Source organism: Camelus dromedarius, chromosome 18, assembly GCF_036321535.1.
Source record: "Camelus dromedarius isolate mCamDro1 chromosome 18, mCamDro1.pat, whole genome shotgun sequence".
Lineage (NCBI taxonomy): Eukaryota > Metazoa > Chordata > Mammalia > Artiodactyla > Camelidae > Camelus > Camelus dromedarius.
The window spans coordinates 1,375,403-1,399,595 of NC_087453.1; the positions used below are offsets into that span (position 1 = coordinate 1,375,403).

General features: G+C 63.6%; 2 protein-coding genes across 3 annotated transcripts in view; one reads left to right on the forward strand and one right to left on the reverse strand.

The window, feature by feature from the left end:
• Nucleotides 1-12,905, forward strand: part of LAMA5 (laminin subunit alpha 5) — a 51,013-nt gene extending 38,108 nt beyond the window's left edge. Inside the window, exons 43-80 of the mRNA XM_064475974.1 lie at nucleotides 233-360; nucleotides 599-679; nucleotides 827-1,041; nucleotides 1,446-1,546; nucleotides 1,699-1,879; nucleotides 1,965-2,114; nucleotides 2,482-2,633; nucleotides 2,701-2,811; nucleotides 3,048-3,159; nucleotides 3,837-4,007; nucleotides 4,140-4,336; nucleotides 4,546-4,662; nucleotides 4,801-4,955; nucleotides 5,231-5,372; nucleotides 5,467-5,569; nucleotides 6,155-6,265; nucleotides 7,091-7,270; nucleotides 7,354-7,502; nucleotides 7,580-7,750; nucleotides 7,852-7,988; nucleotides 8,086-8,239; nucleotides 8,378-8,511; nucleotides 8,585-8,747; nucleotides 8,822-8,944; nucleotides 9,042-9,190; nucleotides 9,269-9,401; nucleotides 9,484-9,630; nucleotides 9,734-9,864; nucleotides 9,989-10,159; nucleotides 10,239-10,377; nucleotides 10,459-10,604; nucleotides 10,688-10,880; nucleotides 10,956-11,120; nucleotides 11,225-11,387; nucleotides 11,515-11,648; nucleotides 11,729-11,822; nucleotides 12,028-12,147; nucleotides 12,342-12,905. Of these exons, the coding sequence (XP_064332044.1) occupies nucleotides 233-360; nucleotides 599-679; nucleotides 827-1,041; nucleotides 1,446-1,546; nucleotides 1,699-1,879; nucleotides 1,965-2,114; nucleotides 2,482-2,633; nucleotides 2,701-2,811; nucleotides 3,048-3,159; nucleotides 3,837-4,007; nucleotides 4,140-4,336; nucleotides 4,546-4,662; nucleotides 4,801-4,955; nucleotides 5,231-5,372; nucleotides 5,467-5,569; nucleotides 6,155-6,265; nucleotides 7,091-7,270; nucleotides 7,354-7,502; nucleotides 7,580-7,750; nucleotides 7,852-7,988; nucleotides 8,086-8,239; nucleotides 8,378-8,511; nucleotides 8,585-8,747; nucleotides 8,822-8,944; nucleotides 9,042-9,190; nucleotides 9,269-9,401; nucleotides 9,484-9,630; nucleotides 9,734-9,864; nucleotides 9,989-10,159; nucleotides 10,239-10,377; nucleotides 10,459-10,604; nucleotides 10,688-10,880; nucleotides 10,956-11,120; nucleotides 11,225-11,387; nucleotides 11,515-11,648; nucleotides 11,729-11,822; nucleotides 12,028-12,147; nucleotides 12,342-12,505 (5,487 nt within the window). The 3' untranslated portion in view covers nucleotides 12,506-12,905. The remainder of the gene's footprint in view (nucleotides 1-232; nucleotides 361-598; nucleotides 680-826; nucleotides 1,042-1,445; nucleotides 1,547-1,698; nucleotides 1,880-1,964; nucleotides 2,115-2,481; nucleotides 2,634-2,700; nucleotides 2,812-3,047; nucleotides 3,160-3,836; nucleotides 4,008-4,139; nucleotides 4,337-4,545; nucleotides 4,663-4,800; nucleotides 4,956-5,230; nucleotides 5,373-5,466; nucleotides 5,570-6,154; nucleotides 6,266-7,090; nucleotides 7,271-7,353; nucleotides 7,503-7,579; nucleotides 7,751-7,851; nucleotides 7,989-8,085; nucleotides 8,240-8,377; nucleotides 8,512-8,584; nucleotides 8,748-8,821; nucleotides 8,945-9,041; nucleotides 9,191-9,268; nucleotides 9,402-9,483; nucleotides 9,631-9,733; nucleotides 9,865-9,988; nucleotides 10,160-10,238; nucleotides 10,378-10,458; nucleotides 10,605-10,687; nucleotides 10,881-10,955; nucleotides 11,121-11,224; nucleotides 11,388-11,514; nucleotides 11,649-11,728; nucleotides 11,823-12,027; nucleotides 12,148-12,341) is intronic.
• Nucleotides 12,906-13,108: 203 nt separating this feature from the next.
• Nucleotides 13,109-18,770, reverse strand: ADRM1 (ADRM1 26S proteasome ubiquitin receptor). 2 transcript variants are annotated; one of them, XM_031433512.2, is made up of 10 exons: nucleotides 18,689-18,770; nucleotides 17,719-17,932; nucleotides 16,871-16,987; nucleotides 15,466-15,589; nucleotides 15,094-15,180; nucleotides 14,523-14,604; nucleotides 14,102-14,334; nucleotides 13,739-13,896; nucleotides 13,517-13,619; nucleotides 13,109-13,351 (listed from the first exon to the last, which is right to left on the reverse strand). In XM_031433512.2, exons 2-10 carry the CDS (start codon nucleotides 17,929-17,931, stop codon nucleotides 13,245-13,247), a joined length of 1,224 nt encoding a protein of 407 aa, XP_031289372.1. In that variant the 5' UTR covers nucleotide 17,932; nucleotides 18,689-18,770; the 3' UTR covers nucleotides 13,109-13,244. The 2 variants fall into 2 exon arrangements, with proteins under 2 accessions (XP_031289372.1, XP_064353001.1); XM_064496931.1 differs by lacking the exon at nucleotides 18,689-18,770 and adding an exon at nucleotides 18,135-18,450.
• Between the last annotated feature and the right edge of the window lie 5,423 nt (nucleotides 18,771-24,193).

Sequence of the window (24,193 nt, forward strand, 5' to 3'; positions counted from 1 at the left end):
TGAGTGGGGACCCTGCGGGGCAGGGCAGCCATGAAAGGCACAGACTAGGGAAGACCGGAGGGCCTCTGGGTTAGCAGTTGTGGATACACTGAGGTCGAGGGGGCAGAACCCAAGTGGGGCCCCCCTGGCCTTGGGCGTAGAGCCCCACAGGGTTGCAGAGGGAGCTGACCAGGCCCTGCTGGTGGGAAGCGGGGCCTCCTCTGTCAGTGCTGACCTGTCCCCTCTGCCCCAGGGCTGCCAGCACAACACAGAGGGCGACCACTGTGAGCACTGCCAGGACGGCTTCGTGCGTGGTGGGTCGGAGGGCGCCGCGGTCCCCTGCGTCAGCTGCCCCTGCCCCCTCGCTGTGCCTTCCAACAAGTAAGCTGGGCCGCCCCTCCGGGGTCCCGCCCCTTGGCTGGAGCCAAGAGTCCTCATAGACCCGGGATAGAGGGCCACCACCCCCTGCCTGGTGGAGAAGCTCATTCTCTGTGGAGGCCAGGACAGCTGGGGGTCCACGAGGAGGGGACCCGCAACACCCGGTATCTGGCCTAGCCCGAGTACGCATCGTGCTCGCCTAGGGTGTGCAGGTGTGTAACAACCCCCTCCGTCTCTGCAGCTTCGCCATGGGCTGCATCCTGCGAGGTGGCCGCACCCAGTGTCTCTGCAAACCAGGCTATGCTGGGGCCTCCTGCGAGCGGTGAGCAGGGTAGGGGTGGCGGTGGGTGGGGCGGGCACTGCGCGCGTGCAGGGGCAGGGAGGGGGCACTGCGTGCGTGGACGGGCCCGGGGTGGGGTGGGCACTGCGCACCCAGGCCGGCACAGACTACAGACGCCGCCTCCCCCAGGTGCGCTCCTGGCTTCTTTGGGAACCCGCTGGTGCTGGGCAGCTCCTGCCAGCCCTGTGACTGCAGCGGCAACGGCGATCCCAACATGCTCTTCAGTGACTGCGACCCCCTGACAGGCGCCTGCCGCGGCTGCCTGCGCCACACCACTGGGCCCCGCTGCGAGAGCTGCGCCCCCGGCTTCTACGGCAACGCCCTGCTGCCCGGCAACTGCACCCGTAGGCGGGGAGGGCGGGGGGCCCATGGGTGTCCCCCAGGAGCAGGCTGTGTCCCATGCCGGGGCTCACGGTCAGACACCCCCACGGCCAGACTGAGGGTCACTCTGGGACTTTGGCTACTCCTGCGAGAGGGCGTCACCAGGAGGGGGCTGGCAGGACCTCTGGTTGAGCCCGGGCTACTGGGCAGAAGGCACGGGGCAGGGGCGGCGGGGGGGACAGTGAGCAGGCAGCTTTGTGGTCTGGACCCAGGTGGAACGGGGAAGGTGGAGAACAGTGAGGGTCTGGAGGCTTCACTTGGGGCGGGATGGAGATTGGCCTGGAGTAGGAGCCCACAGGATTTGGGGGTGGGAGGAAAAAGGCTGGGGTGGAGATCAGGGCTGTGGTTACAGCTCCCCCTTCTGTAGGGTGTGACTGCTCCCCGTGTGGGACGGAGGCCTGTGACCCCCACAGTGGGCACTGCTTGTGCAAGGCGGGTGTGACAGGGCTGCGCTGTGACCGCTGTCAGGTAGCCCTACATGGATGGGGTGGGGCTTTCATGGCTGGGGGTGGGGCTTCATGGCTGGAGGGGTGGGACTTGGATATGGGGCAGGGCTCAGGGCTGAAGGAGGCTGGGTCTCGAGGGTTGGGCAGAGCCGTGACTGCTGTCTGTGCCTGCAGGAAGGACACTTTGGTTTTGAGGGCTGTGGGGGTTGCCGCCCATGCGCCTGTGGACCAGCCGCCGAGGGCTCCAAGTGCGACCCCCAGAGTGGGCAGTGCCACTGCCGGCCAGGGGCTGGGGGGCCCCAGTGCCGCGAGTGTGCCCCCGGCCACTGGGGCGTCCCTGAGCAGGGCTGCAAGCGTGAGTGTGGGTGGGTGGGGCACCTCGGGGTGGTGAGTACCCCAGGGCCCTCAGCCTGCCACTCACCCCACCCTTCCCACCCCAGGCTGCCAGTGCCAGGAGGGCCACTGTGACCTGCATACAGGCCACTGTACGTGCCCCCCTGGGCTCAGTGGGGAGCGCTGTGACACCTGTAGCCAGCAGCACCAGGTGCCCGTGCCAGGGAAGCCTGGGGGCCACGGCGTACACTGCGAAGGTGTGAACCTCCCCCCCCGCCCACCTGCCCCCTGCCACCACCCGGCCCTCCCAGCTCCACCTGGGGGAGTGCAGGTCCCAGCCCTGTGCTGGCCTGGTGACCTGTATGTTAACCTCAACTTCCAGAGGAGTCCTGTGGCCCCAGTTCCCCATCTCAGTTTCTGAGGGACCCCATATCCCATCCTTATGTTGACCCTGGGGCCCACACACTGATCTCTGACCGCTACTGACCTTGTCACCTTCAGCTCAGCATCCCTGTTTCATCCGCATGACCCCCAGTGACCCATCGGCACCACGCCAACCCTGTGACTTCCCCTTGGCCCCACACCGATCCCTAACCCCATGCCAACCTGCCCCCCTGCTCACAGTGTGTGACCACTGTGTGGTTCTGCTCCTGGATGACCTGGAGCGGGCCGGAGCGCTCCTCCCCGCCATCCGCGAGCAGCTGCGTGGCATCAATGCCAGCTCTGTGGCCTGGGCCCGGCTGCACAGGCTGGACGCCTCCATCGGTGATCTGCAGGTACTGCACAGCCCGGCCCCAGCCTCCCCTTCTCAGGTCGCAGGCTCTCACCTTCCCCTCCCCTCAGAGCCAGCTCCGGAGCCCCTCGGGCCTCCACCACGAGACCGCACTGCAGCTGGAGGCCTTGGAGCGACAGACCTCAAGCCTCGGGCAGGACACACAGCGGCTGGATGGCCAGGCAGGTCCTTGGGGACTCCTGCCCCAGAACCCCCTGGAATGCTTCTCCTCCAGGAAACCCCTCCCCTGAGGGCTCTCCCTCTCAGCAGACTCCTCCCCCAGAGGCCCCTCTCCCCAGGCCCCAAACCGTGCAGTGTCACCTCTGACCCTCACCTCAGGCTCAAGGCCCCTCCCCAGGCCCCCAGCCTTCCCCCCGGCCGGCAGGGAGTGAAGGCTGAGCAGGTACTTCATCCGCAGGCTGCAGGGGCTCGAGCCCAGGCCAGCCAGCTGCTGGACAGCACCGAGGCCACACTGGGCCGGGCACAGACACTGCTGGTAGCCATCCAGGCTGTGGACCGCGCCCTGAGCGGTAGGGGCTGGCCCGGCTAGGCAGGGGCAGGGGAGAGTTGGGCAGAATGGTGTTCAGGGCTCAGAGCAGGGGCTCATGCCTTCAGGGGGCTTGGCCTTGAAGAACTGGCAGGGTTTGGATGTTTGGATACAGAGACGGTACCTTGGCCATGTAAACAGCAGGTCAGAGTTGGAAGGTGGGAGAGGTGGCCAGTGTGGCCAGGGCCAGAGGACAGGTAGACCCTGCGAAATGGGCTGGTGTCCCCTCGCAGGTCCCCTGCCTCCCTAAGAAAACTCAAGGGTGAAACTGAGTTACAACCTGCGGCATGTCACCAAGAGGGGACTTGGGGGACCAGGCACAGCCCAGGGGCCCAGAAGGAAGTGAAGTTCCAGCTGAGTGCTGGACTGGGAGGAGGGGTGGGTAGGCAAGGAGGCCAGGGAGCAGGCTGAGCAGGTGGGCAGCAGGGGTGTTAGGGTGGGGGCTGTGAGGGGGAGGGGGTTGGGGGAGGGGCCAGGCAGGCCTAGAAGTCATGGCCTTGAGCCAGGAGCTCTGGGAGCTGTTCTGGGCATGCCGGGTTACATGTGGTCGTCCAAAGATGCTCAGGCAGGGGTTTCCGGCCTGGAAGCTAGTGGGCAGGGGTCTGCCCAGGCAGCAGGCCAGCCCTGGGCCCTGACATCCCCCTCCCCAAATCCACACAGAGCTCGAGTCTCAGGCAGACCGCCTGTCACCAGCCAATGCCTCGGTCCCCTCGGGCGAGCAGCTACGCCGGACACTGGCCGAGGTGGAACGGCTGCTCCGGGAGATGCGGGCCCGTGACCTGGGGGCTCCGCGGGCAGCTGCTGAGACCGAGCTGGGGGAGGCCCAGAGATGTGAGTGGTGTCAGCCCCAGCAGGGCAGAGATGGGGAGGGAGCCCTGGGGCTGAGGGCAGCGTGGAGTGGTTGGGAGGGCAGGCACCAGGGTCACTGCCCGCGTGACCTTTCCTGTACTGGGTCTCGACCAGTGCTGGCCCGAGTGCAGGAGCAGCTGACTGCACGCTGGGAGAGGAACCAAGCACTGGTGGCGCGCACCCGAGACCAGCTGGCCCAGCATGAGGCCGGCCTCATGGACCTGCGGGAGGCTCTGAACCGGGCGGTGGGCACCACTCGGGAGGCCGAGGAGCTCAACAGCCGAAACCAGGAGCGCCTGGAGGAGGCCCTGGTAGGGAGCCTGGCCTGGCCTAGTCCCTCCCCTTCCCTCCCCCCCCATGATCTTCCCCTCCCTCATTATCCTCACCCTTCCCCCATCACCCCCATGATCCCCCTCCCCATCACCCGTCCTTCCCCCATCATCCCCTCCCCCACCTCCTCCCCGTTTACCCCATCTCTCCTCTGTTCTGTCACCACCTCCTCACTCCCCATCACCTCCAGCAACGGAAGCAGGAGCTGTCCCGAGACAATGCCACCCTGGGGGCCACTCTGCAGGCCGCCAGAGACACCCTAGCCCAGCTCTCTGAGCTTCTGCATGGCATGGACCGGGCCAAGGAGGTGAGCGCCACCCCTCCCAGGGCTGCGCACCAGGCGTGTTCAGGCACTGGTTTGCATGCAGAGTGTGGCCCCTGGGGTTCCAGATCAGGTGGGAGTGAGTAAAGGATGAAGGTCCCACCTAAGCCTACCCACCCTCAGGAGTACGAGCACCTCGCTGCCAGCCTGGACGGGGCCCGGACGCCGCTGCTGGAGAAGATGCGAGCCTTCTCCCCCGCGAGCAGCAAGGTGGATCTGGTGGAGGCCGCTGAGGCCCACGCACAGCAGCTGGACCAGCTGGCGTTCAATCTTTCCAGGTACAGGGCCCAAAGTGGGTGCCCTGGGGGGCAGCCAGGGCCTGGAGGGGCCACGGTTGGTCTGGGAGGGCTCCTAGAAGGAGAGGCCATTGTCCCTGCAGGCCCAGGCTGGCAGAAAGCAGGAGAGGGACACGGGGCAGCGGAAGGCCATGAGCCAAGGCTGGGGGTTTGGAGCTGCTGGCCTCCCAAGCAGCTGGGAGGGTGGGAGGCCCATGAGACGCACTGAGCCCCCACCCCACCCCACGGCCTCGGATCCTCCCCACCTCTCCATATAGCATCATCCTCGGAGTCAACCAGGACCGCTTCATCCAGCGGGCCATCGAGGCTGCCAACGCCTACAGCAGCATTCTGCAAGCAGTGCAGGCCGCCGCGGGCGCGGCTGGGCAGGCACAGCAGCAGGCCAGCCACACGTGGGCGGTGAGGCCCCCACCCTCCCTGCCGCCCCGAGGAGCCCCTGATCCCCCCACTCCACCAGGCAGGTGTGACCTGCGTTCTGTCCCCGCATCTGTAGATGGTGGTGCAGCAGGGCCTGGCGCCCCGAGCCCGGGAGCTCCTTGCCAACAGCAGTGCCCTGGAGGAGGCCGTCCTGGGGGAGCAGCGGAGGCTGGGCCTCGGTGAGTGCCGGGTCCACCTGGGTGTCCAGGCGCTGTGGGGACCCTCACTCTCCAGCCGTGTGGTATGGGGTTTGTGGTTGTCACCGTGTGAGTCAGGGTGGCGGCTGCCCTGCGTGGGAATTTTCCCCACCACCCTGCAAGTTCGCCCCTGGGAGCCCTGCAAAGCCCCCTCCCCACCCCAGGGCTTTGTGCCGGGTCCCCAGGATGAGGACATGGGGACCCACTGACAGTTTTCCTGCCGTCCTGGCTGGGCCCATGTGCACGCTGGGCTGTCAAGAGGGGCAGGCGAGGAGTGAGGGTGGGGCTGCTCCCTCTGCTGCTAGGACCTCAGCGCGCTGGTGGCTGGAAGTGGCTTGGTTTTTCTGAGTCTCTATTGTTTTCATCCATAAATAAAGGGTAATTACATCTGCTGTGGGACCACGAGCCTCGGGGTGCCAGCACATCCCCGAGCCCAGGCCTCTTGTGTCCGCATGTCTCCGTCTGTGTGCACGTGGGCTGGTCCTCCCTGGTCAGGAGGGCTGCAGTGGGCCACATGTGTATCCTGGGGGCGGGGGGTTCTTGGGGCTGAGGCTGCCTCCCCCGCAGCGCGGGCCACCTTCCAGGGCACCGGGACCCAGCTCCGTGACGCCCGGGCCAGGAAGGAGCAGCTGGCGGCCCGAGTCCAGGAGGTACAGGCCATGCTGGCCATGGACACAGGTGTGTTGGGTCTTCTCCCCATGCTGGCCTCACTGCTCGTCCCCAGAGCAAAGGGACGCCTGCCCTGCACAGGCGTCCTCCAGAGGGCACCATCCAGTAGGGCTTTTATGCAAGGGCATGTGTTCACACACTGTCCAGAACAGTGGCCAGGGCAGCTGAGGGGCTCCTGTTGTTGGGGGCCCCGGCCTTGGGAACCTGCCTCTGTTTGGGAGACATACCCAACAAAACAGCCCCAGGTAGTGAGTGAAGACCAGGAGGGACAAGAGGTGCTGGGAGAGAAATAACGCAGGACCCGCGGGGGTTGTGCGGCAGGGACCTTGGGGGCGTCTGGGGAGGGTGCAGGCGGCTGGCAAGCAGGGAGGTGAGGGGCGGAGGCCAGTGTGGCTGGAGCTGAGGGCACTGGGGTGACTGGGGTGTGGGGGCCCTGGGAGGGCTTAGGGCAGAGGAGCGGTGCATCTGGCCCAGGTTAGGAGGGATCTCTGCTGACTTGAGGGTGGACACTCCCAGCAGATCTGGAGTGGTGGCCCTGAGGACTCTGGCAGGGCCTCAGGAGAAATGCTGAGGGGGCAGTGGTGGCCGTGGGGAGATGAGGCTGAGCTGACCTGGTCAGGCCCAGGGTGACCCAGCTCTGGCCAGAGTCGCCAGCATGGAGGAGGGACCGTCTGGCAGGGGACGGTGTCCACTGCTCTGAGGTTCTCACGAAACCTTTGGGGTGCGTCCCTCTTGCTGGTCCTGACAAGGGGGTCTCAGTGGTCTCCCCAGACGGGGATGAGACCAGGATGGCTCTCCCCTGTCCCCATTGAGCCTGCGCACCGCCCACCACAGACGAAACCAGCAAGAAGATCGCCCATGCCAAGGCCGTGGCCGCCGAAGCCCAGGACACAGCTGCCCGCGTGCAGTCCCGGCTTCACGACATGCAGGAAACCGTGGAGCGGTGGCAGGGCCAGTACCAGGGCCTGCGGAGCCAGGACCTGGGCCAGGTGATGCTGGACGCAGGCCGCTCAGGTGGGCCCTGGGATTCGGTGCCCTGCGAGCAGGCGGGCCAGGATGGGGAGGTCCAGCTCTCAGGGCTGCCCTCCCCCCTGCAGTGTCAGCCCTGGAGAAGACGCTGCCGCAGCTGCTGACCACGCTGAGCCTCCTGCAGGACCGCGGGGCGCGCAACGCCAGCCTGGCCCTGTCCGCCAGCATCGGCCGTGTGCGGGAGCTCATTGCCCAGGCCCGGGGCGCAGCCAGCAAGGTGGGCGTGAGTGCCGGGCGAGGCAGGCCTCCAGGAGGCCAGGAGTTCGGCGCTGACAGGCCGTGTGCTCCCCGCAGGTCAAGGTGCCCATGAAGTTCAACGGGCGTTCAGGGGTGCGGCTACGCGCCCCTCGCGACCTCAGCGACCTTGCGGCCTACACTGCTCTCAGGTTCTACCTGCAGAGCCCGCAGCCGGCCTCGGGCCAGGCCGCCAGGGACCAGTTTGTGCTGTACATGGGCGGCCGCCAGGTACTGGGCGGGCTAAGCGGGCTGGCGGAGCCGGGCAGCAGGTCGGAGCGAGTGGGCCGCACTGGGGCCTCGTCCCACTGAGTCTCCTGCTGCCACCATAGGCCACTGGCGACTACATGGGTGTGGCTCTGCGGGACCAGAAGGTGCAGTGGGTGTACCGCCTCGGGGGGGCGGGCCCTGCGGCCCTCAGCATCGACGAAGACATCGGGGAGCAGTTCGCAGCCGTCAGCATTGACAGGTGGGAGGCCCGGCCCCACGCACGGCCCCCACAGCGCTCGCCCTGCCTCCTGGCAGGGCTGCCCGTCCACCCCGCGTCCTCTCACCTCTGCCCTCAGGACCCTGCAGTTTGGCCACATGTCTGTCACGGTGGAGAACCAGGTGGTCCAGGAGACCAAGGGCGACACGGTGGCCCCGGGGGCGGAAGGGCTGCTCAGCCTGCAGCCCAATGACTTCGTCTTCTACGTGGGGGGCTACCCCAGCAGCTTCACGGTGAGCCGCCGCACCCTGCGCCCCCGGCCCAGCAAGTGCGCTCAGCGTCTGGCTCCAGTCCGCCTGCGGCAGCCTGGGTTCCTCCCCTTGGGTCCGTCCTGGCTGGGGCGGCGCCCTGACCGCACGCCGTGCCCGCAGCCCCCCGAACCCCTCCGCTTTCCTGGCTACCGGGGCTGCATTGAGTTGGACACGCTCAACGAGGACGTGGTCAGTCTCTACAACTTCGAGGAGACCTTCCAGCTGGACACGGCCGTGGATAAGCCTTGTGCCCGGTACGTGCGGCCTGAGCCGACCCTCGCCCCAGCCCGGGCCGCCCTCGACTGACCCTGCAACCTCTGGCCGCAGCTCCAAGTCGACCGGGGACCCGTGGCTCACAGACGGCTCCTACCTGGATGGCTCCGGCTTCGCCCGCATCAGCGTGGAGAGTCAGATCAGCAACACCAAGCGCTTCGAGCAGGAGCTGCGGCTCGTGTCCTACAGCGGGGTCATCTTCTTCCTGCAGCACCAGGCACGTCCGATGCCCACACTGCCCGGCTGGCCCGCCCCTCCCCACGCTGACCTGTGCCCCACCCCTCACCCCAGGACCAGTTCCTGTGCCTGGCCGTGCGGGAAGGCAGCCTCGTGCTCCTCTACGACTTCGGTGCGGGCTTGAAGGAGGCCGTCCCAATGCAGCCCCTGCCTCCTCTGACCACGACCAGCAAGGCGGTAAGGCCGGGGTCCGGGAGGGCAGGACATGGGTGGGGAGGACTGGCAGGTGAGGGGGTCACGGCTCACCTGAAGCCCCTGCGCCGGTGCCTTCCAGATCCAGGTGTTCCTGCTGGGGGGCAGCCGGAAGCGTGTGCTGGTGCGCGTGGAGAGGACCACGGTGTTCAGCGTGGAGCAGGAGAACTCGCTGGAGCTGGCCGACGCCTACTACCTGGGGGGGGTGCCGCCCGGCCTGCTGCCCCTGAGGTAAGCACCAGCCCTGGGGGTGGGGGCGGGGCCCGGGAGGCGACCCCTGCCGCTCACCCTGCTGCCACCATCCCGCAGTCTGCTGCGGCTCTTCCCCTCCGGAGGCTCCATCCGTGGCTGCATCAAGGGCATCAAAGCTCTGGGCAAGTACGTGGACCTCAAGAGGCTGAACACCACGGGCATCAGCTCCGGCTGCACCGCAGACCTGCTGGTGAGCCACCCTGCCCGGCTGGCTGGCGGCGCCGCCCTCTCCAGCCGCGGGCCTCACGGTCATTCCCCTCCCCTCCCTGCAGGTGGGGCGGGCCATGACTTTCCACGGCCACAGCTTCCTGCCCCTGGCACTCCCCAGCGACCTGGCGCCCCTCACGGGCAACGTCTACTCCGGCTTCGGCTTCCGCAGCACCCAGGACAGTGGGCTGCTCTACCACCGAGCGTCCCCGGTGTGTCCGCCCCGCCACTCTGGCCGCAGCAGCAGGGTGGGTCTCGGGCGGTGGAAGACAGAGTCTGGGCCCCCCAGCCTGCTGACCTGGCCGCTGTCCCCAGGATGGGTCGTGCGAGGTGTCCCTGCAGCAGGGCCACGTGACACTCCGGCTTCTGAGGACCGAGGTGAAAACACGAGGGAGCTTTGCCGACGGGGTTCCCCATTATGTCACGTTCTTCAGCAATTCCTCAGGGTGAGTCCAGCCTGCTTGGCCTCTCAGCGCCGTCTCCAGGGAGGGGGCAGCAGAGCTGGGGGCCTTGGGGACAGCCTGCAGGTTTGAGGGCAGGACGGGGGAAACACTGCTCCCCCCCCCCCAGGGTTTGGCTCTACGTGGATGACCAGCTTCAACAGATGAAGCCCCACCGGGGGCTGTGGCCCCCACCCCCGCCCCAGCCCGCGGGGGCCCCTCGCCTCCTCCTGGGAGGCTGGCCTGAGGCTGACACCCTCCGGAACTTCAGTGGCTGCATCAGCAACGTGTTTCTGCTGCGGTGAGCAGGGCAGGCATCGAGGCAGGGCTGGCGGCCATCCCCCTGCCTGCTGCCGGCCACTGACCCCTGCCCTCCGCAGGCTCAAGGGGCCGCAGCGCGTGTTTGACCTGCAGCAGAACCTGGGCGGTCTCAATGTGAGCTCGGGCTGTGCCCCGGCCGCCCCACCCCAGGCCCTGGAGCAGGGCCCGAGAGGACTGCGGGCCGCCGCGGCTCGGAAGGTGGGGTGCGGGGGCGGTGTGCGCCAGAGCTGGGGCGGGTGGAAGGTGGCCTCCACGCACCCCTGCGTCTCCGACCCCCAGGCCTCCCGCCGCAGCCGGCAGCCCGCCCAGGACCCTGCCTGCTCGCCAACCCGGCCCCTCAGGACCATTCGAGACGCCTACCAGTTTGGGGGCCACCTGTCCAGTCACCTGGAGTTTGCACACGTCCCAGCGCCCCCCGGGGACTGGTAGGGCCGGGCAGGACAGGGCAGGGCGGGTGGGGTGGGTGCCGAGGGGCCGTCCCAGGCTGACTCCCCTGCTTGGCTTCCAGGTCCCAGGTCTCGATGCTTGTCCGCCCACTCGCCCCCCAAGGGCTCCTGCTCCTCGCCGCCCCACTGACTGCCCGCAGCCCCTCCCTGGCCCTTTTCCTGAGCCACGGACGCTTTGTCGCTCGGACAGAAGGCCCAGGGCCCCAGCTCCACGTCCAGAGCCGCCGGCGTTCACGGGCTGGCCGGTGGCATAGGGTGAGGGGCTGAGGAGCGCTGGGCAACGGGCAGGGCGCCAGAGCTCCCACCCTGACATGCCTCTCCCACCCCCAGGTGTCCGTGCGCTGGGAGAAGACTCGGATCCAGCTGGTGACGGACGGGGTCTGGGCCCGGAGTCAGGAGGAGCCAGGCCAGCAGCACCAGGGGGAGGAGGGCCCCCGGCCCCATACTCTCTTTGTGGGGGGCCTCCCTGCCAGCGGCTTCAGCCCCAAGCTCCCAGTGAGAACCACCGCCCCCCAGCCTCTCCCCAGCCCAGCTGGACGCTGTCCGCCCTCCTCGGCTCCCCAGGGACCTGACCTGGCCCACCTCTCTGTGCCCCGCAGGTGGCCATCAACAGCTCCGGGTTCAGTGGTTGTGTGAAGAGACTGAGGTTGGACGGGCAGCTCCTGGGGGCCCCCACGCGGATGGTGGGGGTCACACCCTGCTTCTCAGGTCCTCTGGAGAAGGGCCTGTTCTTTGCTGGCAGCGGGGGAAGCATCACTCTAGGTCTGTCCAGCACTGGTGTCCCCAGATCTGCTTGTTCCTGGTCTGGGGAGGTGGGGGTGGGAGTGATGCCCAGAAAGGGAGGGGCCTGGGGCCGAGGCCTTCCTCCTCTCACGGCCCCTCCCCGCAGACATCCTGGGGGCCACACTGCCTGACGTGGGCCTGGAGCTGGAGGTACGGCCCCAGACAGCCACCGGCCTCATCTTCCACTTGGGCCGGGCCCAGGCGCCCCCCTACCTGCAGTTGCAGGTGTTGGAGAAGCAGGTAATTAGACCAGGTGTGGACAGCAGTCTCAGGATGGGATTCAGGTTGGCAGGGCCCTCCTGACCTCCTCCTGCCCTCAGGTCCTGCTGCGGGCAGACGACGGTGCAGGCGAGTTCTCCACGCTGGTGACGCACCCCAAGGCGCTCTGTGATGGGCAGTGGCACCGGCTGGCCGGTGAGCTGGGCACCCTACCATGTCCAGGACACCCCTGACCCCCACCCCCCACTGCAGTTGAGCCTGGGAGGGACTGGGCAGGGGGCGGCTACGGACCCCCAGGCAGGGGAGCTCATGAGCCACAGCCACGTGGCAGAGAGCCCCTGGCCGGTGGCTGGTGAGAGGGCCCCTCCCGGCCCGGCCACAAGGAGGCTGTGCCCCGCAGTGACCAAAGTGGGGCGCGCCCTCCGGCTGGAAGTGGACCTGCAAGGCAACCGCACCCTTGGCCCCACGCCCGGGGCCTCGGCTGACACCTTGGTGCCTCTGCACCTCGGGGGCCTGCCTGGTGAGTGTGACCTCGGCCTGGGGGACAGTGGTGGCAGGGAGCTGCCCCTGGGGACTGGGCATCGGGGTCACCTGCTCTCACCCTATCCTCCTGTGAGGGGACATCCAGGGAGACAGGCCTGGTGGGGTGCTGGTAGGGCCCGGCCTCTGCGCCAGCCTGCCTCCCTCCCTCCCTCCCTCTTCCCCTGCACCCAGAATCCAGGGCCACGCAGGCTGGGCTCCCGACGTGGACGCACCCTCAGCCTCCAGTCTACCTCGGCTGCATGAGGAACCTGGAGGTGAACCGCTCCCCAGTGGCCCTGCCTCGCTCTGCCCGCGTGCAGGGGGCTGTGGGGGCCAGTGGCTGCCCTGCCACGTAGCACAGCTGCCCCCGGACCCTTGCCAGAACCAGTGGTATACGTGCAGGAGGGTCTTCAGGACCCCCAGGTGGGCCGCCCATCAGGCAGGGTCCTGCTCCTCAACCCCAGGCCCCCCACAGAACTTGCCGACAGCACCGCCCGCAGCCCTTTTCACAGAGGAGGTTTGTGTGTATTTATCTAGGCTCCAGGTTGTACAGGTTATGAGTCTTATTTCTGGAAATGGTTTAAGTTATGTCTGATTTTCTAATCGAAAGGATAAATACTGTAAAACGGTTTTTATACTTTTTATCTTTCAGTTTAATATGAGATTCTCTTTCCACTCATTTTAATAGTACAAGAAACCTGTAAACCACTGGTCCCTGCTTCTTAAAACAAAAATTAAAAATTTAACTCCATGTAACTGAGCGTTGACTTTGATTTTGAAAAGAGAAAGCTGTCAGACAGGTCTGGGGCAGCAAGCAGAGCCTAGCCCTGCCTGGCATGGGGTCCCCGCCCCGGAAGGACCACCCCTCAGAAACCTGGAGAAGCTTCTCACCACAGCTCCCATCTGGCCATAGTGAGGACGGGCCAGCATGGTGCCCCGGGCACACAGACAAACCCAAGTTGGCAGATAAAAGAAAAGACTTTTATTGATCAGCAAGTGGGGATGGAGGTGCGAGGGTGCGCGGGGCATCACAGGAGCCACTGCTGCGGGCACGTGGCGTGGCCTGGCCCCCGGCCCCCGGCGGCAGCAGACGGCTCAGTCCAAGCTCATGTCCTCCTCCTCGTCCTTCTTGTCCTTGCCATCGCCCTCCGGCTGCTCGGGGCTGGCACTGTTCTGCATGGCTTTGGCAAACGCCTCCACATCTGCAACACGTGAAGGACGTGAGCCGACCTTCCCTGAGCGCAGCCGCAGCCGGCGCCACTGACCGAGGGGCGGGGAGGCGGGACCCCACCCCATGCCCTCCAGCTACAAGGACAGAAGCAACCCGGGCTCAGCCGCAGCCACAAGGCAGCCAGGCAGGTACTCACCGCCCTTGTTGGCGGCCTCCACGGCCTCGGCGGGTAGCCCGAACTGGCACATGAGGGGGCCCAGCTGCCCCGAGGCCAAGGCTGCGCTGAACATGCCCAAGGCCTGTGAAGGAGAAGCCGGCTCCTCTGAGGTCACGCTCGGCAGGGCCCTGCCACACTGCAGGCGGCTGGGCGGGGTCCCCCGCCCGGCACGCACAGTGCGGGCGCCGGGCCATGGCTTACCTGCTGGAACTGGGGCGAGGTCAGCGTGTTCTGGATCTCCTCTGCCGTCTGCGGCAGCGACTCCCCAGAGGGGAGGTAGGGCAGCAGGCGCTCCTGGACGTCCGCGTTGGCGAGGATGGGGGCCATGATCTCGGGCGTCAGCACACTGGCCAAGTCAACTAGGGCACAGGCGCGTGGCCATCAGCGGCTGGAGGCCGGCCCAGAGGCCCCCGTGGGAGGAGCACGCCAGACCCCGAGCCAGGGGACTACCAGGTGTGGCCTGGCGAGGAGCACAGATGCAGGGCAGCAGCGCAGCCCCAGGCCTGGGAAAGCCGGCGGGCGGGGGCACCTTCACCCCCAGCTGCAGCCGAGGAGCCGTGTTACCTTGCTGGCCGCCTGTTGGCCCGGCCGGCACATTCATGGTGGCGAGGATGCTCTGAAGGTCGCTCAGCTGGATGGGCTGGGTTGGGCTGGCTGCCGTGCTGGTTCCATTACCTGAACTGGGTGTGGGGCTCGGGCTGGTCGCTGACGCAGCTGCTGGAGCAGAAGGGGCTGGGGTGGCGCGGGTGGAGGAGGCGGTGGAGGATGGGGTGACCGCTGCCGACTGACTCCGGGAGCTGGGAAGAGGGGAGTCCACACTGGAGCAGCGACACCCCCACAGAGGTGCCACGACACATCCCCATGCTGCCAGGATCCCCACCCCCACCCCCCAGGTGCCTATTTTGTCCCTCTGTGTCTCCGACATCCAGCCTCCTTGGAGGAGGGGACACCTGGTGGCGCCCAAGGATGTGGGCATGAGGCTCACCTGGATGAAGAGCTGCTTGCCGGAGGCCCTCCGCTCCCCAGCAAGCTGGCCAGGCCCGGCCCAGTTAGGGCCCCCAGCCCACCTACGAGGAGCAAGGAGACATGCACTCAGACCTGCGCTCAGAAGGAGAGCCCACCTCTCCCCCCACCCCTCGCCAAAGGAGCAGAAAGACCCCACACTAAAGGCAAGGGACAAACGGGGTAGGTGGTGACCACAGCACACCTGGGGGGGCCGCGGAGTAGGGGCTACCAGGTAAGTAAGATCCCCACTGTGCCACCCCTGCTAAGGCGCTTGGGGTCAAATAACGTGCAGTCCAAGTCCAACACAAAGCAACAAGCCCCTGAGCTGGACAAGAGGTGGCAGAAGGCAGGCCGACGAGGGGGCCCTGGGCGGGGGCCCTGAAGGCCCAGCTCCCAGCTCCAATGCTAAGGCAAACCAGGCCCTTCCCCAGGGACATCAGCACACAGGACAAGCATTCAGACGCTGCTCAGACAGCTGGGTAGACGCTTAAAGGAAACACAGGTGGCAGCTGTCCGACTCAGGACCAGGCCCCGGGGCAGTGGGCAGTTACCCAGTCCTCCGAGGCCGGCAGGCCCGATGAGCTGCATCAGCTGGCTGTGGCTCATGTTCCCCAGCAGGCTCTGCAGGCCGCCCTCGCCTGGAAGACACGGCCGCTCAGACCTGGGCCTCCAGCGGAGAAAGTGCGCCCACCGCGGCGGCCCGGGGCTGGCCCCTGGCGGCTGCGGAGCTGCCCAGCGAGTGCCCCCCAGCACGAGCTAACCAGCAGGCTCGCACACTGCTTCACCACTGGGCGGGTACTGACTCTGCAACTGGGGAGAGGAGCTTCTAACTGGGAAGCCTCTATGTTCACTTAACGAGTGGCCCGCGCCATCTGAAATCCCCTCCGACCTCACGGCATGTCCTGGCAGGAGGGGACTGTTACCGCCCAGCGCAGAGAGCTCATGGCCTCCACTCCCACTGGCGCCCAGGGCGCCAGGCATCGGGGGGTTGTTCAGATACTCGTTGACCTTCCGGCAGTGTTCCTCGTCCTGGTCCGTCTTGGGCTCCTGCGGGGAGGATTCAACGGGCACCCTGAGCAGCCCCTGCCACTGAGCACCTTAGAGGCGAGGAGCCTGAGGTGCTCACACCAAGGAGAGGCCCTGCAGGGTGGGGACCAGAACAGCGGTCTGACGTGCCCACAGAAGCTGGCGCCCTGCATACAGATGGGAAAACCCAAGCCCCAGGGGCACGCCCCACGCAGATCCCGCCCTGCCGCCCACCAGGACGCAGCTCCTTACTCAAAGAAAACCACGAACTCTCCCTCAACACATGGGATGCAACGAGACAACCCGTTCCTCACACCGCTGCCCACTGACCAGTCCCGGCCCGCAGTCGGCTGGGCACCGACTGAGCACCCGGGGGTGCAGGGCTCACCAGGCAGCGCCACCCTGTGAGCACTCCCAGAACTGCGAGACAGCACCCACGACTCACTGGTCACTAAGCACGTGCCATGGGCCTAGGGACACGGGGACACAGGGCAGGGGGACGAAACACAGTCCCCACCCTCGAGGCAGAGAGAACCGAAAGACATGCTCTAAGTCTGACAGCTTTTCTTGGTGAAACTGAAGAAACAAGCTCTCTGCCAGCAGCTGGCAAACCACAACCCCATCTGTGTTTGCAAATAAAGTTTTATAGGAACACGGCCGCACACAGTCATTTACTTGCTGTCCACACCCGTCACACAGCTTTGGCAAAGGTGAGCAGGTGCGACACAGGCCATGCAGCCCACAAAGGGGAAAACTTTTCCTGCCCTTTTCTAGAAAGTACTGGGGGGAGGGCAGGAGTTCAGCCTCTGTGGAGGGAGTATGGCGACATCCGTTGAAGTTGCGCACACACACGTATACCAACTGCACAAGCAAGCCCATCTCCGAGGGCACGAGGCAGCCCTAATGCACCCAGAGCACACCACAGCGGAGGGCGGACAGGGAGACCACGCACAGCCACCAGGCTTTTGGTCCGGGCTCCTCGCAACCCTGGACAGGGCACTGGGAGCCACGCAATTACAGGCAGAGACAGGACCCAACCCGAAAATCACTGTGGTCTGTCAGCCAGGGCATCCTGTACCTCGAAACGGCACCTAAAGCCCAGTGACAAGAGTCTGGATCCTCCATGGCCCCCATGCCCCCACCAAAAGGAGACACATTAGAATTACTAAGTTCTGGGGCAACTGTGTTTCGTCAGCACCAGCTGATCTGTGAACGCAAATCCTACAGGATATCCAGTAAGCAAGTTTCTAGCCTCATTTTATGACAGGGAGAAAAGACAAAATGCAAAGAAAACCCACATACCTGCATCCAAAAGAAGAGCCGTTTGGACCCTGCCTTAAACTTGAGCACGTAGACCCTCCCGCTGGGGCACTGCGGCACACGCTTGAACTCACAGTCATCAGGGAAGATGATCAAATCCTACAAGAAGCCAGAGGATAAGACAGTCAACTTCACAAAAACAGCATCGTCGAGCCCCAGAATGTCCAGGAAAACATGCCGGATCCCGTGTTTAGTGTGTGGGGGTGGGGAGGGGAGGACACAGGACACAGAGACGGGCAAGTGTGCCAAGCACCTCACCAGCAGGGTCTCTGCAGGGCAGGTAAGCCAGGGTCGGGGGCACCCCAAGAAGGGTGGGAGGGCCAGGAGAGGGGCTCAGTGCTCAACAGGGAAAGAGAGCTTGCAGGTCTTGAGAAATTTTTAATAGAGACACTTTGGGAGCAGTATTCTAAGATGAGTTAAAAAGCCAACCCTGACCTGCTCTCGAACCTAACAAAAAGTGATCGAGTCTGAAGAACAAAGAACCCAAAACAAAATGTCCTCTAGAGAAAGCTTTCTGGAGGGCTGTGATGGAGGCGAGGGCCTCTAAACGGCGTCTCTGATTCTAGGACCTCATTTTCAGAGCTGAAAGGGAACAAACACATCGACAGGAGAAACCTGTACGACGGCTGAGATCAGAAAGACCCGTAAGCAAAGGAAACAGCCGATGAGAGGACCAAACCCAGGGTTCCACACATCCCACCCACACTCCGCACTGCACAACAGCTGCCCTGCTCCCAGAATGCAGTGTCCCTTTGTGAACACCGCACTGTTCTGAAGACTAGGTGGGTCCTTAAAGTTCTAAGACGAGGGGCAGGCCACCAGACACTCACGTCTTCCACGTTACCAGATGTCCTGTCTTTCCAGCAAAAGTGAATGAGGGAGTCGTCGGTCTGCTGAATGTACACAAGCCCTTTCCGTTTATCTGGGGTGACAGTAGTTCCTTTTAATGACATTTTTCCTGCTCGAAACTCCACCAAATACTTGTTGGAGGACCCACGGGAGCCTGGCACTAGGCTTGGAAACAGAGCGCCTGAAGTCGTCATCCTGAAAGAGGGATCAGCGCGCAGACCCGTCACTACCACGGAAACCCTAACTTCCTCCTCGAGTGTGAAGCTGTCGCGGGCAGAGTGGAAGCCCCTCTCTCCGGACCCCCGGGTTCGACCGTGCTGGGAGCAAGTGAGCGGGCGTGAGCTGTCCGACACCTGCTGCGAAGCTCGCGCCGAGGTGGACCCGAGCCGGGCAGTACCTGAGCCGGAGGAGCCAGGTTCCCAGCTTCTCACGTTTCACAAAGAACAATTATAACCTCTACATCCAAACCGCATCGGAGCCGGGGACCCTCCTCAACACCACTTTCCGTACTTTTAAAAATAAACTTTTAAATCTGCAGCTCCGGAGAATTTAAAACCTTGCACCGGGCAGAGACACTGCCAACACGTCGTTTCTGACGGACACGGGCCCGGCAGGCTGCAGCGCTCCCTTAGAAAAGAAAAGCCGAGCAGCGGGGGGAACTCCGCGGTGTCTCCCCCGCGGGGCCCGGGCCTCCCCCCGCCCCGCAGACCTCACTGCCCAATGCCCAACGCCGTCGGCTGCGCGCTGGGCGGCGGGGCCGAGCATCTAGGGTGGGGGGGGCGGCGGCCGGGATGGCCGAGAGTCCGGGCCCCGAGAGCCCCCGCCCGCGCACGGCCCCCGGCCCAGCCCCTCCGGCCCCCGGCGACCCAGCGCCCGAACAGGGGCCGCCGACAGCGCAGGCCCCGCCCCCGGCCGCCCTGTAACCGTCCCCGCCCCCGACGCCCCCCGCACCTGGCCCGCGCCGACACTCGGCCGAGAGGCGCCGTCCGGGCTCGCTCTTCCTCCTCGGCGCCTGCCGGGCCCCGCCGGAAGCCCCCGCTAGCCCCGCCCCACCCGCCGCTCTCGCCGCCGATTGGGCCGCGTCGGCGCGGGGCGGGCGCTGGCCAGCGGGCGATTGGCGAGAGCGGCCGCTCATCGCCCCTCCAGGCCCGCCCCCGCCCCTGCAGCTCTCTTCCGGCGGAAGCGCCGGCGAGGGATATGCGGGCTAGAGCGGCCCCTATTGTTGCTGTGTCATAGGGGCGCGGCGGCGGCCCCTGGCGGCGGCGCCGGAAACGGCCAGGCGAGCGCGGGCCGAGCGGTGGGCGTTGGACCCAGGTAGCAGGGCGGGGCGGGGCCAGGCGGGGGCACCTGCGGGGCGAGAGGCAGAGTCTCGCGGGTTCGCTGTCAGTGCGGGACGCCGGCTCCCGAGACGTAAGAGAGGCCGTCACCGGGTCAGGGGAGGGGTATCCTAGCCCGCTGGGGCCGGGCAGGACGGCTTTGCGTGCCGTGGGACAGGTGGCCGACCGCAGCCCCGGACGCGGGTGCGTGGACAGCACCGCCGGCCGGACCAGCGGTGGCCTCGAGGGGGCGCGTGCGGCGCACAGCACGGACTCAGGCAGTGGTCCCGCCCGGCGCCCCCAGACCCCGCTCCACAACGCCCCCGACCCCCCGTGACAGTGCGGACGTGGCTGCCCCTCATTCCCTGTCTGTGCTTCCGGAGGCTGATGAGCGGGGTCAGAACGGAGCGAGGGCCGCGTCCTCCGAGAAGCTAGGCAGATAAGCGCAAGGGTGTCCTCCCAGCTCTTTCATCTTCCCCGTCGTCTACACGCCTGCCCTTCCGAGCGCTGCGCCCTCCCAAGCCCAGGCCGACGGTGACGCTGGCCACCTCCTCCCCCAGGCAGGTCCTCCCCCAGGCAGGGCCTGCGTGCTTCCGTCCCCCCACCAGGCTTGATGGCTTGCTGTCTACGTATGCATGCATAGAAGTTTTTACTAAGCTTTTTATAAACGGTATAAAAGGGAAAAGAATCTTTCTTTTCAACGTTTCTAAGATTTATTAATGTTGATATTCGTAGCTGTAACCCACTCATCTTCACTCCTGAATAATATTCTAATGGACAAAGGACCTCAAGTTCTGTATCCATTGTCTTGTGGTCTAAGATTCACTTTTTTGTTTGTTTGTTTTGGAAAATATAGCTGTTTTTCATTTAAGAATATTATTTTGTGTTAATAAGAAATGGGTTTGTTATTTTTTAAATTAGTTAATATATATTTTAAAATTTCTAATATGGTAATTACCCATAGATAAAACCCACCTACACAAAAGGTCCTTGTTAATTTTTGAGGATCTAAAGGGTTCCAAAGACCGAGGCGGGGAAGGGCTAACGGTAAGCACTGCTGCGGCATGTGAGCACGTGCACTGCCCGCAGACAGCAGCGTGCGGCGCTCCATGAAGCCAGGCACGAAAACAAAGCCCAATCTGGCTTCCCTAGAGAGAGGCCGGCAGGCCAGGGGCCACTTGTTCAGTCTTGGAAAGTTAAAAAGCTGCCCCCAGAGGTCACAGGGAAGCCAGCTTTCCAGATACCTGAAGGCAGGGACTTGGGAGGGGCCCCCAAATGAGCACCTCCTCCCCTCAAGCCAAGGGAGCCTGTGTCCTGGGATGGCTCAAAAAATGCCCAAGCTTTATGCACTTTCAATAGTTCCCATGGAAAATCAACAGTAGGAAACAAGATACAGGTAGCCAGGCATCACGCAGGTCAGTCTGTGTGCCCGCCCCAGCCGTGGGCTCTGTGACCCTGGCCATGTGCACCTGACCACCGGCAGCCACAGCAAAACAAAAGAGCAGACGCTGCAGCTCTTCCTGAGCCTCACCAGCCCCCTCCGGTGAAGGGCAGGGTGTGCGGTGCCTGTGGGGCTCAGGAGGGTCCAACACGGAGGTTGGCAAAAAACATGCCCAGACGTTTCACAAGGAGGGTGTACACATGGCCAGACGCGCTGGAAAGGCCGCGTCACTACTCATAAAGGAAATGCAAATTAAAACACACCTATGGGAATGCTAAAAACACCAGAAAATGCACAATACCAAGAGCTGGGAAGTCTTTGGTGCTGGGAATACAGAATGGCACAGCCATGTGGGAGGACAGTTTGGAGGTGGTTTTTGTTGTTTTCTTTCTTTTTTTTTTTAATACCAGACTTTCTTTTTTAGAGCAATTTTAGGTTCACACAAAAACTGAGCAGAAAGCCCAGAGTTCCCATACACCCCCTCCAACAGCCTCCCCACCACCCACACCCCCAGACCGATGCACTGGCTGTAATCCCGGCTCCCACCCAGACACGTCCTGTCGCCCGCGGTTCACATCTGGGCTCACTCATGGTCTCGTAGCCCCACGGCTGAGACTAACGCTGAAAGGCTTGCCTCTGTCCCGCAGCGCCGCCCTCTGCGCCCTGCCTGCCCGGCCATCCCTCCTCCGGAGCCCCTGCCAGCCACTGATGATGGTCTTCCAATTTGTTTTTATTGTGGTAAAATACACATAAAGAAAATTTACCGCCTCGATCACTTTAAAGTGTTGAGTTCAGTGGTAGCAAATACGTTCATAGTGTTGGGAAACCGTCACCACCGTCCATCTTCAGACGCTTTTCATCTTGTAGAACTGAAGCTCCATCCCTTCAACACCAGCTCCCCACACCCAGCCCTCCCGGCACCACCTGCCTTCTGCCTCTGTGAACCTGACTGCTCTCGGCGCCGCACATACAGGAGCTGACACAGGCTGTGTCCTTGTGTGACTGCTTTCTTCACTCAGCACAGCGTCCTCACGTTTCATGCGTACTGTGGCCTGGGTCAGAACTTCCTTCCTTTTTAAGGCTGAGTACCCTCCCGCGGCATGTGCGCACAGCCCGCAGTTTGCTTGTCCAGCCCTCAGCGTGGGCGCTGGGGCTGCTTCCACGATTCAGCTGAGTGATGCTGCTGTGGACGTGAGCGCACAGATGTCTCTTCAAGATCCTGCTTTCAATTCTTTTGAGTAAACACTCACATGGAGTTGCTGGGTCACATGGTAATTCTGTCTTTAATTTTTTGAGGAACCGCCATTCTGCTGGCCACAGTGGCTGTCGTCGTTCCGTTCCCACCAGCAGCGCACAATTGCTCCTGTTCCTCCACATGCTCGCCGAAGCCTGCTGCTTTCTGGGTGGCCTTCTGTATTTCTGTTTTCCGTTTTTTTGACAGTAGCCACCTTAACGTGCGTGTGGTGGCCTCTCATTTCGATTTTCGTCTCTGATGATTCATGAAGCTGAGCGTGCTTCCATGTGCTTGTTGGCCACGTGTGTGTCTTCTTCGGAGAAGTGTTTCGTAAGCTCTTGCTTTTTTTTTTTTTTTTTTTTTTTTTTTTTTTGATGGAAGTACTGGGGCCTGAACCCAGGACCCTGGGCGCGCCAAGCACGCGCTCTGCCGCCGCGCGCCGGCTCCCCGCCTCGCTCAGGTTTGAATCAGGTTGGTCTTTTATTGCTGCTGCTGTTACCAAGTTTGAGGAGGACTCTGTATGTTCTGGCTATTAATGTGGTAGCAGATGCATGGTTTGCAAACATCTTCTCCCGTCCTGGGGCTGCCTTTTCACTCTGATGATCATGCCTGAAGCACAAAAAATGCTTAGCTTTTCATGCCGTCCCATCTGTCTGTTTTGTTGTTGCTGTTGTTTGTGCCTTTGGTGTCACAGTCAAGGAACTGTTGCCAGATTCCAACTTGGGGGTTTGTGCCCCATGTTCTTGTAAGAGTTTTACTGTTTAGGTCTCACATTTAGATCTTTGACGCATTTTGAGTTAGCTGCCGTTTACTTTTGTACGTGAGGTCGGCTCAGCACCGTCCCTCTGCACGGGGACATCCAGTTCCCTGCACCACTTGTTGAGGAGACAGTCCTTCCCCCCGGGAGTGGTCTTGACACGCTCGTCACCTAACTGCACGTGACCGTGCTGGCGGTTACGAGATGGTGTGAGCTTGTTAGCTGCACACAGGGCGAGCGTCCCTGAGTGGAGGGGTTGGATTCCACTCACCTGCTGTGAAGCTCAGGCGAGCCCACGCTTTCCTCCTCCGTGGGTCGGACTGGTCGGTAATTGTGGGGATTAAGCACCCAGGACACCAGACCCGGGCTCTGTCAGGGCTCAGGACTCTGTGCTCCCAGCATCAGACACAGCGGAGCCCCACATCCATGCACCTGGGCCTGCCGAGAGCATTACAGCTGCGTGGACTGTCTGTCCCTTTGCCCGGAGCCACCGTGGCTGCTGGGAACACTGCCTCCTGCGAAGCACACAGCTTCTGGGCGCCGAGGGCAGCAGTGGGGCACAGGGACCCGGAGTCACTCACACCTCGTTCTGGGCATTTCCTGCTTCCAGCCATGGGGTCCGAGCCCCAGGAGAGAGACAGATGGTCAGTCAGGGCTGCCGGCGGCTCAGACAGCCCCGACCTCTTCATCCTTCATGTGGACCACCTGACAGTGTCTCAGGTGTCCCCGAATCCCCTCTGCTGTAATGAGCAGTCTTCTGAAACAATCCGTCCCATCCGCTGGGCCAGTCCTACAGGACACACAGGCCAAACGCCTGATGCCGTGGCTCGAGGACATGTCCACAGCTCACGCGCAGTCCTTCCCAGAGGGGCCGGGGTTGCCGAGATGGTGGAAAATTGTTCAGTGCAAGACAAATGTCAGCTACCGCCCATTTTCAAAGAATCTTTATTCTGAGCTCGGGTTTAACATTTCTCTCCACGGTTCTGTCCAGTCCCCCCAAAGAATCTGAGAATACAGATGAATATTGACCGTTACTACAGATCATCAAGCGTTCAGATCAATCCCCATTCACCAGCATCCTTTCTTGCCTGACACTTCGTGTGGTGCTGGCAGGCTGAACCGTGCAGTGAAAACCAGCCCAGCACACGCACAGCAATGGAGGGAGGCCCCCGTCTGCATGGTCATCCTCCGCGGAGACCGGGTAGCCCTTCCCTAAACGTCTGGCCCAGGACAGTCGGTTCCCAAAGAGGCAAAGGAGCAGTGTGTCCCAGAAACTCGCACCGAGAGACACCGAGATGGCATTTTCACTCTGCAAAACCCTCACAGGCAGAACGCGGGAGGCGGCGAGGCCCGTCGACGTGCTGCGGGCATGTGCGCGGGCTCTGTGACTGGGGGCCCCCAATCTTCACGCCCACTGTGGACACAGAAGGGTGCTCTGGAAGGTATCTGGAGGTCTCCATGTTGAGACAGGAGACACCAGGACTAGGGAGACCTTTCTGCCGACAGAACGCGCCTGTGCGGCCAGACGTCAGTTCCAAGCAGGAGACGGCTCTGCAGGTGCTGCGCCCTCCCCGCCCCCGGCCGCGCAGCTCAGCAGGGCGAGGGCGCTGGGGCGTCTGATTCGGGGATGCTTATCAGCATTGTACACCGTTTCTTCGTTTCACTGTTCCTCGTGGAGACGTGGGCCTTGTGAATCTCCCTCTCTGTG

Coding starts and splice junctions, on each gene's coding strand:
- ADRM1 (XM_031433512.2), bottom strand. CDS start 17,931: ATGACGACTTCAGGCGCTCTGTTTCCAAGCCTAGTGCCAGGCTCCCGT. Junction 16,988..17,718: donor CATCTGGTAACGTGGAAGAC/GTGAGTGTCTGG, acceptor GGCTTCTTGTAG/GATTTGATCATCTTCCCTGA. Junction 14,335..14,522: donor GCAAGCAGCTCTTCATCCAG/GTGAGCCTCATG, acceptor CCCTCTTCCCAG/CTCCCGGAGTCAGTCGGCAG.